The 19663-nt window shown below is 39.0% G+C and overlaps 1 protein-coding gene across 2 annotated transcripts in view; it reads right to left on the bottom strand.

The window, feature by feature from the left end:
• Window positions 1–214: 214 nt before the first annotated feature.
• LOC134668658 (FHIP family protein GJ17503) overlaps window positions 215–19663 on the bottom strand; it is a 30228-nt gene continuing 10779 nt past the window's right edge. Inside the window, exons 4-16 of one of the 2 annotated variants that reach the window (XM_063526108.1) lie at window positions 15768–15837; window positions 14321–14405; window positions 13145–13253; window positions 11905–12065; window positions 11295–11431; window positions 10592–10678; window positions 7154–7342; window positions 6054–6398; window positions 5313–5802; window positions 4672–4847; window positions 3681–3813; window positions 2911–3021; window positions 215–2674 (exon numbers count right to left, since the gene is read on the bottom strand). In XM_063526108.1, the coding sequence (XP_063382178.1) occupies window positions 2442–2674; window positions 2911–3021; window positions 3681–3813; window positions 4672–4847; window positions 5313–5802; window positions 6054–6398; window positions 7154–7342; window positions 10592–10678; window positions 11295–11431; window positions 11905–12065; window positions 13145–13253; window positions 14321–14405; window positions 15768–15837 (2326 nt within the window). In that variant the 3' untranslated portion in view covers window positions 215–2441. Of the gene's footprint in view, window positions 2675–2910; window positions 3022–3680; window positions 3814–4647; window positions 4848–5312; window positions 5803–6053; window positions 6399–7153; window positions 7343–10591; window positions 10679–11294; window positions 11432–11904; window positions 12066–13144; window positions 13254–14320; window positions 14406–15767; window positions 15838–19663 lie in introns of those variants that run through there. The other variant, XM_063526103.1, reaches the window with a different exon arrangement.

Consider the following 19663-nt stretch of genomic DNA (forward strand, 5'->3'; position numbering starts at 1 on the left):
AAGACATGGTGTATTTAATGTCTGCCTGAGTGGATGCTTGAGTTGGGCATGCGGCGTGCACGTTAAACAAATGCAAACTTATGGTTCCATAGTAAAAGTAGCTCAGTATAATCCCAAAACCTCCCTGGCAACGGAAATGCAGTAATTTTTTCCTGTATAATAAGTTTTTATAGGCTCAATAATTAAAATTAAGTAACTATAAATAAAACAAATCTAGACTTCAATTTATTTTATTGACATCTGTATTGCCCAGGTAAACGGATTCAGTTTGTAACGGTAGTACAATTTGTTATACATGTGCTAGCTACAGATAAGCAATTGGCAAGTGTATTTCGCAGGTACAGTCAGCGTCACATGTCTCACTATAAAGCAAAATAAGTATCATCGGCAAGGGCCAAATAGTAGCTGCCGATGATGACGTAGGGAAGTATTCAGGAGTGACGTTATCTAATTATCTTTCTTTACATTTCTAAAGTTATGTAAAAAATACTAATTCTTATAAAATAGGTAAGTGTGATGAAATATGATGCGAACTTACGTAGATTAAATTCTAGTGTCTGTGATGCTGGTTGTACTATGAAATAAACAATTAAAAAAAAACATCAAATCAGGTATAATTTGTGTGTCAAAGCTATTATCAAATTTAGTTTGTGTTCATGACCTACTTACTCTTACAATCAATAAAATGACTTACTACACTCACACAAGTTAGAAATATAATATATATTCTTATTTAAAGAAAAATTTGCGCTTACATAACCTTATATAAAGATGTTTATATCCGTTGGACGGAGTAGGACGTGACGTAGTAAGGACTAGAGTCCCAATAAGTCCTGGATTTACATTTACCATTGCGCAACAAATACTGTCAAACTATAAAAATATAAGAAACAAAATACAACACAATAATAATGTTCGTTTCACGAAAATAACCAATTCATTCGCAAGTTATACAATAAAACATAATAATTATACAAAACTAGGAAAGTCAAAATCTGAAAAATTAAAAACATTTCAATAGAATAAAAAGCACGGACATATTAATAAAATTACAGTTTACAGAAACATCCATAAATCTTATAGGTAATTAATAATTGTTATTAGTATTAAAACACACGCGGCTACTGTTTTAATAGATATTTACGAAATACTGAATATATGTACAATAAATAAACCAGTTTTGAACATCACAAAATCACAGTTCAAAATTACTTTCATGGCATTTACTACTCGATAAAAGTAGGTACTTATAATTATGTGTGATTATTACGTATAACTATAATTATAGAATAAAAAACAAGTAAATATTATCACTGAATGTTAAAAATTAAAAAGTTTGATCGTTATGAAATTAAATATATAAAATTTAAAGCGATTTCGATCCAATTTTAATTTGTATGTACATTACAATCTAAAATCATCTTAATTCTTATGTACCGTGTAAGAAAAGGCAAAAACCATACACGTGTTTTGCAATATAACTGGAAAATAAGTCTAACTATGTATAAAATCAGACTGTATCAACAACCCAAACTTTACTAACATATTAATGTGCCTTAGGGTGTTATCCACCCGTCCAATTACTTGGTCCAATGTGCGTCTCACTCTCTCATTAAGCAAAATGTGAGACGCAAATACACATTGGACCAAGAAACAGGTGGAATACCTCCCTTACCAACTCACCTTACGAGTAAGTTTATTTTAATTGTAACCTTAATAATAATTCCCATTTGAGCAAGCACAGCGCTAAATTCGATAATCCCGTCATATTGCAAGACACATTTATGGTTATAAATTCAATTAAACCCTAAAGATTTAAGGTAAGAGCTGTTTTTTCCGTATGATGACGCAGCTCTAATATCAGACTGAATTCCTTCCTTCCTTTTTAACGTATTAGAGCGCTTTCGAAAAAATCAACCTTATTTCTCACGACATAAGATTGTTTTTCGATTTCCCTTTTATAGTATTCACTATAACTGACAGAAGGCACGATCAGCAAATGTAGCGTTATAATCAACTATGCTGATATGTGATCTCTCGTTAACCCAAAATTGCTTCAATGCATTGAGTTTATTTTAGTTCCTCTGTCATATGGAGGTATTTGGAGCTATAGCCTAGCTTTGACCCCACCTTTAGCCAACGGTCATAACCCTACCATCCTCAAAAGTATCGTCTTACCCCCTTACTCGTTTGTCCCTTTCCGACGTATTGGTATGATGGAAAGGGACAAACGATTATTATTGGCTTGTTAACTTCAGTAGACGTTTACGAATAAGGTGGTAAGTTTCTACAGCCACTCGTCCAGTAGGGTGGCTTTGAGACGTGGTTTCAGTAGGTCTCTTGGGTGAATCCGGGCGGTAGGTAAAGCTATTTCAATGTATTCTCTGTCATACGGACGTGTCTCGCATAGCTACATCCTTGACGCCACGTTTAGCTAACAGTCATAACCCCACCGTTCGTATATAAGTATCGTCCTCATAGTTGACGGCCGAGAGTCTAAGTGCATGCTCCTCACAGAGAGCGGCGAGTTCTTTTAGCCATTCGTCTAGTAGGACGGCATTGAGGATGGAACGGAGGGCTATGGACTGGTTCCAGTAGGCCTCTTGGGTGAAGACGGGCCGCTTGGCGGGCGAGTTGGTTGAGTGAGGGATGCTGTGCGGCTGCGATGGGGATGCTGAAAATATACATACATGATAATAAATAAAAAAAATTGTCATCAATGATGACTTTTTCCTCTAGCTTGGAAATTTAGTACCGAGCCAGTGATGGAACGTTCGTAAAATGTTTGCATTTGCCTATGCAAATGGCTGAGATTTTGGGAATAGCCCCCGATTAGAAAAAGGTAATAGAATCCTAGGTAAATAGACATCGGAATTTTAAGTCGACTCTTTAATAGTATTTCGGACTAACCTGATAACCTTCGTCCGAACATGTTGGACAGACTAGTGCTCAAACTCCGCCGTTTGGTCTCGCCGCGATGTAGCGGCTCATCGGCTCGAGGACTGCTGCTATTATTAGACCCTGTACATAAACCTTATTTTTGTACTTTGAAAGGCAGTAATCAGTTTTTCATAGATGTAAATTAAACATAATAAAATAAATATTATATGACATTATTACACAACTTGACTAAGTTCCACGGTAAACTCAATAAAGCTTGTGTTGTGGGGACTTAGACAATGATAGTGAACGATATATTTAATATATAAATACTTAAATACATTGAAAACACTCATGACTCAGGAACAAGTATCCGTGCTTATCACACGAATAAATGCTTTTACCAGGATTTGAACCCAGGACCATCGGCTTCACAGGCAGGATCACTACCCACTAAGCTAACCTAGGCTAGGCTATTGCGATCTCTGGCTATATCTCACTATTTAATCAAACAAGCTTTGGATCGGAAATTTTAAAGCACCATGCTGCAAAAAAGTTCGCAAAAATAAATTTGCGGACCATCGGTCAAGACGGTCGACGAAACAATGTGATGGCGGGGCGTGGGAACTTGGGAAGCGAGCAACGGTTTACAGGGACGGGGAAGCGGAACTACGTCACGGCGCGGGGCGGAGCGACTACTTAGACGCTAGCGGCATCTATCGGTCACCGGAGGCGTTACTCTTTCCATCAAGATCTCGAACGTAGAACGGAACACATAATATTTCAATTCTATTATATACCTTCGTTGTTGGTCCTCCTGACCAGCAGCAGTTCTCTCTGCACGAGGAACACTCGCGCCTTGTCCACCAGTTCCGCGGTGTTGTCCAGCCCGCTGGTCAACTCGTCCAGCTCGTCCCGCAGCTTGCTTAGTATCTGGGGAAAAGGGAATTAAACTTGATGTGTATTGGCGCGGTCGATAGGATCGTAATCAGAATACAATAAAAGACTGAAATCTTTAGGAAGAAATGGATAAACACAAAGACGAATAAAAACCGGCTAAGTGCGAGTCGGACTCGCCTACCGAGGGTTCCGTACTTTTTAGTATATGTTGTTTGTTATAGCGGCAACAAAAATACATCATGTGTGAAAGTTTCAACTATCACGGTTCATGAGATACATGATGACGTTCATAAGCGCATTGTAATATGCATTTTGAATAATCTACTATTTAATCAACTATCATTACCTCTATCTTTATAGCCTGGTGACACACAGAGGGACACACAGACAGTGGAGTCTTAGTAATGGGGTCCCGTTGTTACCCTTTGGGTACGGAATCCTAAAAAGGGGAACTAAACATGTAACAATTAATCAAGGCATCGTCCGACTGTAGAGGCCCTACGTCCAAGATTATGGAACCGATGGCTTTAATACTTTTGCAAAGACTATGAAGTGAGCTTCGCAACGCGTCACAGGCAGCAGCTGAGCACAGACAGCAAGCTACAGCACCTGGTACAGGGAGGGCACGTTGGGCTGCGTGTGCGGCTGCGGCAGCAGCAGGCCGGGTAGCAGCGCGCAGGGCGCCGCGCACAGTTTCCCGAGCAGCCCCGTCACAGGCAGCAGCTGAGCACAGACAGCTGGCTACAGTACCTGGTACAGGGAGGGCACGTTGGGCTGCGTGTGCGGCTGGGGGAGCAGCAGGCCGGGCAGCAGCGCGCAGGGCGCCGCGCACAGTTTCCCGAGCAGCCCCGTCACAGGCAGCAGCTGAGCACAGACAGCAGGCTACAGTACCTGGTACAGGGAGGGCACGTTGGGCTGCGTGTGCGGCTGCGGCAGCAGCAGGCCGGGCAGGAGCGCGCAGGGCGCCGCGCACAGTTTCCCAAGCAGCCCCGTCACTAGGCAGTTGCTGAGGACGTCTGATTCTAGGAGGGCCGCCGCTTTCTTCAGGAGGCTGCTTAGCAGAGGGCCTGCAAAAATACATAATTATGTATATCAGATACAAATCAACCACAACCGACGGAAAATTATAAAAAAAATACCGTTCAACATTTGTCTAATTGTATAGGAAGTGCTATTTCATTGTTTTTTAGGTTATTTATTTATCCCAACCTTCAAGATTGTAGGTACCTAGTGGATAGAAAAAAAAAATGACATGAAATTCTTCACATTGAGTACTTGTTAAAACAACCTACGAAATAGAAGGACACCAAAATTCTAAGATCCAGTTTCTGTTTAATAAGTAAGAGAGCTACGAATATACACAAAAAATGTTCTTATTATCACTACTTTGTAAAACCAAATATGCCTGACTTATAACGATCTGTCCAATGAGGCCATAAAACGAAATAGATATCACACGGCGCAGTCCAAAATCCGACGAATACAGGATTTTGTTCGACAAATCGACAAATTCGAGAAGTACTACTACTCACCGATAAGCGACGCCGGACTGACTCTCCCGCCAGCCACCCAATTCTTTATCACAGGAACTTCCTCATAATCCCTGTCCACCTTCAAGAAGCACATCCTAAACGAGTCTTCAACAAACTCCTCATTCTTATCACTATCACTACCCGTCGATATAAGGCTGTCTCTGTCTTTCCCATCGCCGTTTACATCTTGCTGTTCTTGTTCATCCGCTTCGTTTAGCGATGTTAAACTGTGTGGTTCTTTTTCTGAGGTGTCGCTAGTTTTTAAAGTATCGTAGCCGCTGGTGCAGTTAGAAATAAGACTGTCCTGCTCTTTGGTGGGTATGGGCTCGTCTCTCGTCTCTTTCGTGTTGTTGTTGGGTTCGGGCTTGGGTAGGATAATAGTGTCGTATTTGGAGCTCCAGTGGGCGCAGGCGAGCGCGCGAGAGACGATTTCGAATCGAGCGTCGCATAGGTACGCGTGGTAGTTGCCAAATAGGGTGTCGTTTGGGTTCTGAAAGGAAATATTTAGTTTAATTTGATTGATCCTTTTCTTGTGACTGTGTGTTTTTTACAAAGTGACTTTTGTCTTTACGATGAAGTCTGGCCTGAGAATTAGGATTCTATCTTGATATCTTGGTATAAATTAGGATGGGGCGGTCTTGATCGGTGTCCTTCCCTTTTGGCAACTAAACTTGAATTTTTGTGAGTCATCAGCAACCCACCATCAGGCTCTAAATTAAAAAAAAAACCTAAAGAACTTACCCCATAATTAAACTTGATCTCCTGCACCAAACTGTTCATAGCGATGCCATCCTGCACCCCATTAACCCTCTCCTCATCTCTCCTCAAATCCAACACTCTCCGGCCGCTCATGGCCAGTTCATCCACCCACGCCCTTGTCCTACTCAAAGGCCTGAAGCAGCACTGTGGGCTGAGACTCAGGAAGGACATTGCGGCGTCCCTGTATGAGTCAGGGTCGGGCGGTGTTGGTCGGTGTGTGAGTAGGTGGTGCCCTTTCAGGAGGTACTTGTAGACTAGCTCGATCATCACATCTTCGCAGTTCAGGTCGATGAGGGTCTCCATCAGGGATAGGGAGACTAGGGCGAGCTGAAATTGAAGGATAGTTAGTACATAATGTTAGCTTCAAAGGCAAAAATTAAAAAACTAAATTATAGTTTCTGACATTGAAATTTACATTTTGAAAAGAACAAAAGACTCAAACAATAGGTAGTTAGGTAATTCATGTGAATCTCCGAAGCATGACGTCTATCAGCTTCACCTATGTACTCCATAATTGTCGTTTTGTATCAGGTGAAGTACTTTGGCTCTCTTGTAATGCAACATATGTAATACATAAATACGATGTGGTTGTACTTAATAAATAAAATAAAGTGAAGAGAAAATGTAGAACCACCCGCAGCAAGCCCCATTGAGTTGAGCATCTGAGCACTAGCTCTAGGTACGCCATCGCCGCCGCTTGCTTGAGCATCTATACACTAACCTGAGTATTCCCTTCCAATCTCTTAAGCATGACGTCAATCAGATTCACGCCATCATATTCATAATTCATTAATGAAGAGGAAATGTAGAACTGCCCACACAGCTGCACAGCAAGCCCCGTTGCGTTGACCATCTGAGCACTACTTCGTGGTACGCCATCGCCGTCGCTTGCTTAAGTTAAGCATCTGTACGGCTATCATCAGTTTGGCATTGACATAAACGCTATCGTGAACGTAATTTACTTTCTATGCATCTCGCTCGTACTGACATTTTAGTGCGAAAGAGATATTTAGAAAGTAAATTACGTTCACGATAGCGTTTATGTCAATGACAAACTGATGGTAGCCGTACTGTACACTAACCTGAGTATTCCCGTCCAATCTCCTAAGCATGACGTCAATCAGCTTCACGCCATCGTATTCATAAGTGAAGAGAAAATGTAGAACCGCCCGCAGCAAGCCCCGCTGCGTTGAGCATCTGAGCACCAGCTCTAGATACGCCATCGCCGCCGCTTGCTCGGGAGCGCCACTCTGCAACGGCCCGGGTTTCGTCTACGATCGTGGTATGCGTTAGTAGGGCTTGGATACTCGAGCATGTTCAGCGGTTGAGTGATGGTACATGATATTTTATAAACAATTATTAATTCCAATAATCACTACTTAGGGTGTTTTTGATACAAAGGCAAATGGCAAGGATTCATTTTAGAATAGCATCAGGCTTTGTTCTATATATAAGCCTTTGTGTAATTTTCATAGTTTCCGCTTGGTTTCACAAAAGGTAATAATTATTAAATCTAACTAAAAGAACATTTTATTAAATAAAATCTCTGATACTTTTTTACACTTTTCTCAGTTTAGCAACTTGATTGTAAAGTTGCGATTGACTGTCTTGACTATCGCTAGAGCATGTTAAATGAATCTCATTATAATTATAATATAATTAAAGTGTATAAAGAACAATTAAGGTAATAATTAAGGTCGTGTGTCGTGTTTATATCGCTTATAAATACTCTTTGCGATGTGTACCGCTAATTTATGATATTAAACTTAAATTTCCCATCAACTAGCTTACGACCTGAACATAAAAACCCTTGACAAATCACACAAAAAGCAAGCAAAAACGTTCCTTACCACTCGAAGCATAAGGTTTAGCGTACCGTCACTCAACCGCCGTGTTCGATGACCACACCGTGCTCCCGTGCGAGTAATGAAAGCCCACTCGTGATACCACAACCCAATACATAATATATCTTAGTTCTTTAGTTTGGAAAATGTAATTATAACTATGTGACGTTAGCTAGTCTGGTGACAAGGTGACAATCGCTTGCGCTTCGCCATCGAATCGCTTTGTGTCTCTGTATCACTCTGCCATGTAATAGTGACAGTGACAGTTGCGTTTCGTTCGATACGTAGCGTTAGCGATTGGTATGTTGTCTACGGAGCCAGCTAATTGTATGTAATATAAAAGTATCGTAGGATATACTAGCAGCATCACTCTTAAATGACCATCTGTGGATTTTATTACTTTGCAAACAGTGTGAGTGACAAATGGCACATCGATCTCTTTCTGATGACGTTTAATTATGGCCGTCAGCTACAGAGATAGATGTTAACACCCTTTTACTACTTTTATTTTACGCCTGGAAGGCTGGACCTTTAGATGACGGAAATAATTCTAACTAGAGTTGTCTCCGCAAAATAACTAAGATATATTATGACAGATTAAAAAAATGACAAAGAAAAACCCAATAATACCGTGGCATTCAATGAGATTATATAACATTTAGGGCTCGGCTTAGGGTTTAAACTAATATTATACAGTCCATGAGATGTAAATTTTTTTTGCATGGCAACAGGCCAACCCCCGATTCATAAAACTTTACGGCCCTGAATTAGTTAAATTATGTTTTATCCCTTTTTAGGGTTCCGTACCCAAAGGGTAAAACGGGACCCTATTACTAAGACTTCGCTGTCCGTCCGTCCGTCCGTCTGTCACCAGGCTGTATCTCACGAACCGTGATAGCTAGACAGTTGAAATTTTCACCGATGATGTATTTCTGTTGCCGCTATAACAACAAATACTAAAAACAGAATAAAATAAAGATTTAAGTGGGGCTCCCATACAGCAAACGTGATTTTTGACCAAAGTTAAGCAACGTCGGGCGTGGTCAGTACTTGGATGGGTGACCGTTTTCTTTTTCCATTTTTTTGCATTATGGTACGGAACCCTTCGTGCGCGAGTCCGACTCGCACTTGCCCGGTTTTTTACAAATAGATAAGTCAAAATGACAGATAAACCAAACGATTAATAGCTAATAGGGCTTGTAGCGCGTTTATGAATAAGGGGATAATAATTTTAGTCTAAACAGTTCGAGAAATGAGCCCTGAGACGTCTCTATTAGGCTCATTTTAGACGACGCGAGAACTCGCAACCGAGTTTCATTACATTGCGGCTTTTGATCGGTCGGTTGATTTGGACGTAACCAACAGTCCGCAATGTAACGAAAATCGCGTGCGAGTTCGCACGCCGTCTAAATCAGCCCTTATGAATTATGTCATTGAATGCCACGAAAAACCGTTGAAGATAGTTTTTTTTTTAATCAGCAACTGTGCGAACAGACACACGGTAATGCTCAAACCAATGGCAACACTATTCAGCAATTGCTGACATAATCCACAAACTTCACCTCGTCCGACTGAAAGAAATACTGCATCGTTAGTACAATGTTAACATTGTGCATATAGTTTGAGTGCTGTTTATTTTACTGTTAAATATATTTATTGATTTTATAAATAGGTACATAAATGAATTATGTAATATATTGCTTTAACAAACATCCCCAAAACACATCAATAAAAAATATAAATAAATAACAATTAAAATATATTCGAATATAACGCTATCAAATGGCCTTTAAGGAGGACATTATTTATTATGATATCAATATGATATCCAAACACCTCCTTCTCTAAAGACAGGTACAAATAAAAAACATAATATATGGTATAAATATTTGCAAAAGAAAAAAACGATTGTTCATTTTCAAGACAATATCAATCTCATACACAATACATTATGAACAATCATCTATTTCTTCTTTCTCTCCAGTCTCAGCAATTCCATTATTTTAATTGTGCCTTGGACCTTACTTCGTAACAGACCAGGAATACAAAGACGCTTCAAGTGCAAAATAGTGTAGTTATTGGCGGCTGAAGTAGTTGGAAATTAACGACGTCATATGTTTTATGCGGGCTGTATACACACGTCGAGAGACTCCGAGACAGGCCGAGAACGCGTGTGTACATGCTGCTCCCTTCTCCTTTCGCTCTTCCTTGTCTCCTCTCCTGCTTCTTCAATTAAATTGTCATTCTATGGAACTTGCTAACTATGTAAGCAAAAGTCACAAGTAAATTCATCATTCTTTGTCAATTTCAATATGGCGGTTTGTTTACATAAGTTCGCAAGTTCCATAGATAGAAGGACACTTTAGATCGGAGCGGTGCCGAGACTCTCGGCGAGAGAGTGTACAGCCGACATTATGGTTACTGAAATGTCAAACGCTAGAAAATCTATTTACCGATGTACAGGGCTACATGGAGCTATAAACCGAAATCTATCAAAACAGCACTACAATGTTTTCGTCAGTTAAGAGTTCAATAGTTTTGTCTATGCTAACAAAGTGGAAGTAATAAGGCACAGAATAAAATAAAAGAACTGCCAAGACTCTCTGTCCAATATAACCTTTATACTCGTAAAGCGATGAAAGTCACTCAACCGAAACCCCTAGTAGTTGAGCTCACCTGGAGTAAGGCGGGCCCCATGACGGGCACGAGGAACCCTTGGTACAGCAGGTCTAGCAGTTGTTTCTTGATGGACGGATGCGCAACCTATACAAAATATATATATTCAGAATGAAAATATATCTACTTTAACACTGGATTTATTTATTCGAAAACAATGTGTTACAAACTCTTGTTCGTATATACTAACTTGGTTAAGTTGGTTATACATTAGATTGATTAGATCTCACAAAGGTGACCAAACGCGTTGGCACGTGTATCCAAATGACAGCTCACATATGATACACGACGCAACATATCGAAAACTGTGGCTAGACCAAGTTACAATCGTTTATAGAAAATGCCAATCTAGACTTAAATAATGGAAATGATCACATGACTTTATCTTAGGATCTATCATCTCGATACATTTTACTTTGCGTCTGACAGTTTGCTTTAGGTGAAACGTTGTTCGGAACTGTCACCTTTCGCGATTAACTGACAGGCTGATACCGTCCGGCGAACTGGTAATCTGCGGGCCCCTTAAGATATAAAGTTGACGAACCTGCGCTACGGCGTTGCAGAACTCCACCGAGTGAACAGCGTCAGCTTGTGGCCCTGGTTCACGTCGTCGGCCGTTAGTCGGTACACGTTGTCGCCCACCGTCCGCGGGAGGAGTAAACCCTATCGCCCACGGAAGGGCTAAGACGTAATGTTGTCTGACCTGTGCTACAGCGTTGCAGAACTCCACCGAGTCGGTGAACAGCGTCAGCTTGTGGCCCTGGTTCACGTCGTCGGCCGTTAGTCGGTACACGTTGTCGCCCAACGTCCGCGGGAGGAGCGAGTAAAGCCCGCTTAGACCTGTCAACAATTCACATTTAACTCATTTACCGCAAAAACAAACATTCTAAAAGTTATGGAAGCCGTGCCAGCAAGCGTTTTATGATCGCACTCGATCTTAATACGCCTGCTGCTGTAAACAGCCCGCGGATATACGAAAACTTTAGACCAAGTTCAGAACTTATTGTTGAAAACTCAACTCTATCCTTATAGAGATATGGTCTAGCTAGTCCAAGCAAGAAGTAATAAGAAGGGGTTATTGCAAACACAGTTCTACTACCATACAAACAAGGTCGACTAACCTATGGCGAGCACAGGACACGTCTCCTTGGAGTATGCAATGCACCTCGCCAGTTGCCATGTTTGTGGACAGCAGCAGGGCGTCGCGCGCCGCTGAGCCCTTGTCACACGGTGTACTACCAAGTCTACGACAATCTACAATAAGCGCGTGTTGCAAATGCAGCCCAATGTCGATGGTAAGAAGGTCGACTAACCCGTGGCCAGCACAGGGCAAGTATCTCCTTCCAGCATACACCTCGCCAGTTGCGGGCACCGCGCAGACATGTTCGCGCACAGCAGTAGGGCGTCGCGCGCCGCTGAGCCCTTGGGGCCCTCGCGGTGGACGAACTTTAGGAGGAGGCGGGCTATTATGAACCTGCAAACATGAGATTTAGTTAGGTACCTAGAAAAAGTGTATAAGTGTATATATAGATGGATAAATATATATATATACAGATGTAGTGCATAATTATTTTCCTTCGTATCTTCACGGAAACGTACGAACGTGTCCTGCTATTTCAGTCAGTCTCGGTACAAAAAGTACTGACGAGAAAATACGAAGGAAATCTGTAGTTGTAATTGGAGCCAGCATCTAGATAATTTTCTATTATATTTAACTGTGTTTCCGTTGCACTGGCATAAATGATAAAAAAATAAGATTGTGCACTAAGTATGCGGTCATTGATATGATGTCATTTTATAAAGCATAATGGCCGTGTTGTGATAATTAATTAACATGTACACAGTAAACAAACATTGCATAGTCCAGTTCAATATGTCATCGTTATACTCGCAGAAATTAAACTGTCATTATCTTTGACCTACAACTCGTGCTATAGGTTATCAATACAATGTGTAGCATTTTGCACTCTATTGCAATCAGATAAGGTTTAAAACATAAGTAGGTTAAATTAGGAGACGGACACGACGGACAGCTGTGTTAAATTATAATAGTAATATGGGTAAAGGCTATCGTATGCACGTTCGCATACTTGGGAATGGAGCAGCTGAACGTATTTATGACTGTTTTACACGTGACACAGTTACCCATTTCCTTACATTCCATTTAATTAAAGACGAATTAATTTATTTAACCCTACAGTTAAGCTAGATAGGTACTTTATTGACTTACTGTCAAATAACCAAACGGAGTGGTCATTAACAGGCGTTCCCCTCTGTCGAAAATAGGCGGCCAATGGTCAACCACATGTATAGACTGACGTTTAAATCTGACATGGCTATGTTGACGTTACGTATACGTTTGTTGTGCCCCTCCCCCGCAAAAACACGGCAGACTATTTTGTACCAAAAATTATAGACATGGCGTCTCCGTAGGTCCTCTAAGTTTATTGATAAAAACAAAGAAAGAAATAAACAAATGTAATAACCCTACAGTACAAAAGGTGGACTTGTGTTATGAATGGTCATCTAAAAGTGTAGTTAAAGGCTACTTACTCGGGCTTGGCTTCGGTTTGCGTGTGGTTCGTCAAGAAGAACAGGTCGACAAATTCGATGTTTTGCATCAGGGCGACGCATAGGTGGTTCAATACCATCACCAATTGAGCTGCAAACGAACCAAATGCATTAAAATGGGTATTTTCGGCGCACTTTCCATATTAACTTAGTTATATAATAAGTTTTTGGCAAAAATTTCATTTTTGGTACAAGCTTTTATCGCTGACTGTACTTTTCTTACGACAGACAACTAATACTCATCGAGACAATTCTAATAACCCCTAACACAATTAGGATGCATTGTTTCATGACAAAGTTCTTATGGCCACCTACTGTCTCCATCATCCGATCAGCTCGACGGTACCATAATATTGCATTGTCAACCGATTTATACATGCATGCAAAATTTCAGCTCAATCGGAAACCGGGAAGTGGATCAAATTTAACTTGCAAGATTTGATTACAGACAGACAGACAGACAACGGTCAGGTGAAAGTAAATAAAAGCTTGTAAAAACGCCCCACCCCGGCTTCGCAGGGGTTAACAATTTATACATCTAAACCTTCCTCAAGAATCACTGTATTGATAGGTAAAAACCGTATGAAAATCCGTTCAATAGTTTTTGAGTTTATCGCGAACCTACAGCTAGACAGACACGGCGGGGGCATTGTTTTATACGGTGTAGTGATAAAAAATATTAACACGAAACAATTACATATGTAGTTACTTTGGCTACTACATTGTAGTTAATAACATGACATTGTTCAAGAATATTACGACTACGCAAAATAGATACCTAACTGTAAAAACTTTCGTAAGGAAAGTGAAATAAAATCCTACCTACATAAAGTGTTTACAACTAATATTTTATTAGTGATTAAACTGCTTAACTACCATGGCAGACTGAAGCGATTAACTATGCGATTTTGATAGATAAATGTTTATTTTATTACTTCAGCCACAATTTTAGTATCATACTAGATTCACTATTCCTCTTAGTTTTTTTTTAAGATATCGTTTTATATATATTAAGACTGCATATTGTCTACCGTTCCTTAGTTTTTAAAGTTTTATGTTGTTGTACAATAAATAACATTGTATTGTGTTTGGCCTTACAACACAAAGCCCTACCAAAGTCCTTTTCATTATAAAAAAAACTGTATATTCGTTACTCACTTTCCTGATCAAGTGGGATTAATTCGTTCCTCAACCCGCTGAACAGTTTCAAAAGTGGCCTAAGGAATGGCTCTGCTGCTAACACCTGCAAATGTACCAATAAAACATTATAAGTTTGCACTTTGCGGCCGTCTCCATACAAAATACTACTCCAACTCCATCCATACAGGGTCATTTTTGGACCGTTAGCCATATTGTGCGAGGTGACACACTGAACAACTTTTTCTATGGGACCAACCCCGATATCACAAAAATTTTTTTGGCCGTTTCATAGATTTTGGTCGAGTATGTTGACGTTTTCTATGGAAAGGCCAAATTTTTTTTGAGATTTCGGGATTGGTCCCATAGCAAAAGTTGTTCAGTATGACCTAATCACCTCGCACAATATGGCTAACGGTCCAAAAATGACCCTGTATATTTTACCGCTATCCTAGGAAAACAATTTTACTGTTAGGTCGTGGACTGGACGCAAAAGGCGGCGCCGCCTTACATTTAATCGAGCGCAATGTATTGTATGAATGGCGTCCGTTCGCCGCGCCGCGCGCCGCTGACGACCAGTCCGCGGCCTTACGGACACATTTGACCGTACAAACAGCACCACTCTTAAATATCCATTGGTGGACCTTATGCCTTTTGTAATAAGGTTTACGAACTGTCAGTTAACAGTGTGGTGCAAACTATAATTTATATTTTATATGGTCCAGTAGTATTATTCAGATTACTTAGAAGCGTAAAACCGTGTCAAAAGATCAAGTAGTCAATTAACGTTGATCATGCTGCCGTGTATGGTGAAATCTCTAGCTAGGCGGTTATTAATTGACTACTTCATTTGGGTTACTAGACCTTATTATATAAAGAAAGAAAATGGAGACAAAATGTAAAGTTTAATCCTACAGATTCCCTAACTTTTGGTTTTTGTCAGATAGTTTTATTTTGCTTCATCATCTAAATGACAAATGGTGGCCACTTTTTTCTGTTTAGATGATGAAGTCAAGAGTAGGTAATAACATAGATCAACAATTGTGGAATATGTAGGACAATAATTTGAATACACTGAATTACTCGTATACAGAAATGAATTGGTTTAATAGAAAACACAATCCGCCAATGAGGGCGACACTGGGCGGTCGGCGCCCTCGTTAAGTTATATGATCAGCCGCAGAGATTGTTGATCCCCCTTCTGCAGAGAAGTGTGTTTGCATGAAGATCAACTATCTCCGCAGCTGACTGTACATCCAGACGCAAAAATGCATGGCCAGTTGATGAAGCATCTTAATTCATAGCGTCTCCATGCGATTTTACGGCCCGTTATACAAGTATCAATGATTTAATAAGCCAGATAAATACATGTAGTATCATCATCATCTCAGCTATAAGACGTCCACTGCTGAACATAGGCCATAGAACATGTAGTATACTGTTAATATAATGAGGACGGTACCTGTACCTGTGAGCTGTAATGAATGATGAGATTTCCAAACAGCTTCAGTTGCTCTGAACGCACGGCGTTCTTGTACCTAAAACAAAATATATAGGGTTAAACTTAAAATAAGTTTTGGTCACTGTCAATACCAGCATCGAGTCATAGCTACATACAGATGGCGAAAATAACATTCCCATTGAACAAGTTATTTAAAACGCCTATTCTCCTAAGGCTCGTAGTCCCTATAGTACGTATGCAGTTCGACTAAAAAAAAAACATTTTTAACTGGAACAGAGTTGCATTTGTTTGGTTTCGGTCAAGCTAAAATTAACTCTATTTCCTACACAATAGGTTGTTTCTTGTATGGCTGGGCCTTAGGAGTCTATACTGGTTCTACATCGCACAAAAGAAGTTTCAAAAATTACGATTGCATTATTACAATTTCCAGCCAACTCTAAGAGCCATACCACACTAGCTTAGCGTCGGCGTCTAGTCATCTCTATCATTTTTATGGCTGCTGCTCGACGCAACTGCACGACGACGCCATTTTCCATAGCGCTCACTAGACGCCGACGCTGAAAAGACGCTAGTGTGGGGTGGGGTATTGGACTTCGGTCGCCAAGCACACCCACGCGGTTATTCATATATTTAATCTTTATTGCACATAGGACAACACATTGTACAAAAGGCGAATTTTATGAGTTATGACAAAAGGAATTCTCCACCAGTCCACCTCTAGGCAAAGCAAGCTGTAGGTGGTGCAAAAACATGTGACATGTGTGTGGTTATGACTTTATTACACACATTTCAGCTAAATTACATTATTTTTTTTATTTGAGTCCAAACTGAAACTGGCGCTACAAATTGAGCAAGAGCGTTGTAGTTTTTTGGAGTTTCGTAAATACCCGACTGGCGCTTTTTTCGCAACTAATGTCTCTAAAGTAGCGGAGATACAGTTTCATAATACATCCGCTAGTTCACTTAGTAATACCAAAATCATATTAGAATGATCTGTACAAGTGCACAGTCAGCAGCGGAAGCAAGTAACCTGGTGAGGTGTTAAAATTGATTTGCACATGCACTGTGTACCTATGTAAAGTTGCGTTCAGATAATTTTAAATAAGATGTCAGTAAGTTTATCTCATACAGTTAGCATCAAAGGAACGGATCAGATTACGCGTCAAAAGTATCTACCATTCTTTAATAACTTAACAAAAAGAGCAATGTATGTCGCTATATGTAAATAGAACAATTAGATTGTGACAGATATTTTTGACCGCGAGGCGCGAACAGATATAAATATATCTCTATTTGGAAAAGTATTCCAGGGTAGCAGGTAGCAGATTCATTAGGCGCGTTGTTTTATCCGCTTTAATGCTGGAATGTACATATCCTAAACAACACAATTAAACAAAAACAAAAAGAAAGGAAATATTATGCCCTACTGCGGAATATCTCACATCGTGATTTTATTATATGAAGTAAACAATTATTTATAGCGCGATAAAAGCATGCAGTAATTGAATTCTCGGTAGGTACATTCCGATGAAATGGTCGATAAAATATAATAACAGGCGCGACAAAGGTATATTGATGCGATAAGATAGTTACTTGCAGTATTTAATTGGTATCAATAAAAGATAGCGTTTCGTTTATGTGACCGATAAAGATCCTAATATTAATTAAGTTCGTATGTATATTAACGGAGCTCGGAGTTCAGAAAATGGCTCTCATGTATGATATTATTCATGATTCCGATGATGTCATAAGTGTTACTTGTAAATTACTTTATTATTGATGACACTGGGCATTTTTAATAAGACCATCGTTAACTGTGTGGTATTGAGTGAAGGATGCAAAACTGCATATATTTAAAATCCAGTACCATTTTTACAGGGTAGATAAGCAAGAAAAGTAGGTCAGTATGGGAAATATGAAATTATACCACAAGTATAGATTCAGGTGGTTTTGTTTGTTTACATTCCTTTAAATACATAAAGAACATAATATAGTAACAAGTGCATTTTCCTCTTCAAACATAGTATGTATGTTGTGTCACTTAATGTATGTCACGCACAGCTGGCATACACAAAGAAACAGTGATATGTGTGTTCCATTGTTAATTTAAAACAAGGTGACACATTTCAAAGATAGGTAATTATTGTTTTATGACTTTATAATACAGTAAAATTATACATTTTGCGTTTGCGTCAAATATAAATAGAGAAGTATATTTAAGTAGGAAAATGCAATTGTCTCTAGATAATTGAAATAAGGTGTTATGTAAATAAATATATACCATATTTTCTGCGTAAGTCTCTACTTAACATATACATAAATTAATTCTATGAGACGTCTGGAAACAAATCTTAATGGTAGAAATGAAATATAAATTTAACTCAACTTGTATCATCAGAGCTTGATTAACCCTTCTAAGAGACTATTTAATATCCTTCATATGCGCATCAGGAGACCGCTTGTCCATTTTTTATTGTGTGCATAATAATCCAGTAAATTTGTCGAATTTTGTAACCTGGCTCTTTTGCGTCAAATCCGGTAGTTCTGATTTTTTGCAGGCTTGTTTATGATGTTGGCCCAATGAATAATCCAAGTTTGTGACCTCGAGCGCCGAACGCAACTTTGTCAAAAATCGAATAAACCGCAATTTTTTTTAGATTTGGGCGATTATAACCCTAAAGTACTAGTTTTTGATAGTAACTTCCTAGGGCGCTTTTAAAGTAGACTAAATTTGCTACAATAAGACACTGGGATTGTCTCTGTACATCTAATATTTTCCGAGATAAAGCCTTTCAAAATTTTATAATTTTACATCAGTTCTTAGCTATAATATAAGGGTTAGGTAGGTAATTTATATGGAATTCATCACCGGCACGTTCTACAAAATATTTATTTTCCATAAAAAAATGTATGAGTGCCTATTCTGAAAAAATACTAAAAAATATAAAAATTTAAATATAAAATTTTGAAAGGCTTTATGTCGGAAAATATTAGATGTACAGAGACAATTCTAGTGTCTTATTGTAGCAAATTTAGTCTACTTTAAAAACGCCCTACGAAGTTACTACCAAAAAATAGTACTTTAGGGTTATAATCGCCCAAATCTAAAAAAAAATGCGGTTTATTCGATTTTTGACAAAGTTGCGTTCGGCGCTCGAAGTCACAAACTTGGATTATTCATTGGGCCAACATCATAAACAAGTCTGCAAAAAATCAGAACTACCGGATTTGACGCAAAAGAGCCAGGTTACAAAATTCGACAAATTTACTGGATTATTATGCACACAATAAAAAATGGACAAGCGGTCTCCTGATGCGCATATGAAGGATATTAAATAGTCTCTTAGAAGGGTTAATCAAGCTCTGATGATACAAGTTGAGTTAAATTTATATTTCATTTCTACCATTAAGATTTGTTTCCAGACGTCTCATAGAATTAATTTATGTATATGTTAAGTAGAGACTTACGCAGAAAATATGGTATATATTTATTTACATAACACCTTATTTCAATTATCTAGAGACAATTGCATTTTCCTACTTAAATATACTTCTCTATGCTGTGCACACCTGACAACTACACAAAGGAAAATATAGATATATGCGTTCTATTGTTATTACAGAACAAGGTCTTTATTGACATACATTCCAAAGATAAATATTGTTATATGTCATTAGGATATAGTTTTATAGAATTATTTATTACACAAATAATATTATATGAAAATGAATTAGCAAACTCTCACGAACAAAGATTAGCCTCAGAATGTACTTTTAACATCGTTGCTGCCCTTAGGATACTTTACCTATTACGAAAAGTTAGAGTTAGAGTTATTTATTCAAAGTCCAAAAGTAATAAAATAAATATACAAATAAGTCAATAAATCAATATTCACATCACT

Source organism: Cydia fagiglandana, chromosome 1 (genome assembly GCF_963556715.1).
Source record: "Cydia fagiglandana chromosome 1, ilCydFagi1.1, whole genome shotgun sequence".
Lineage (NCBI taxonomy): Eukaryota > Metazoa > Arthropoda > Insecta > Lepidoptera > Tortricidae > Cydia > Cydia fagiglandana.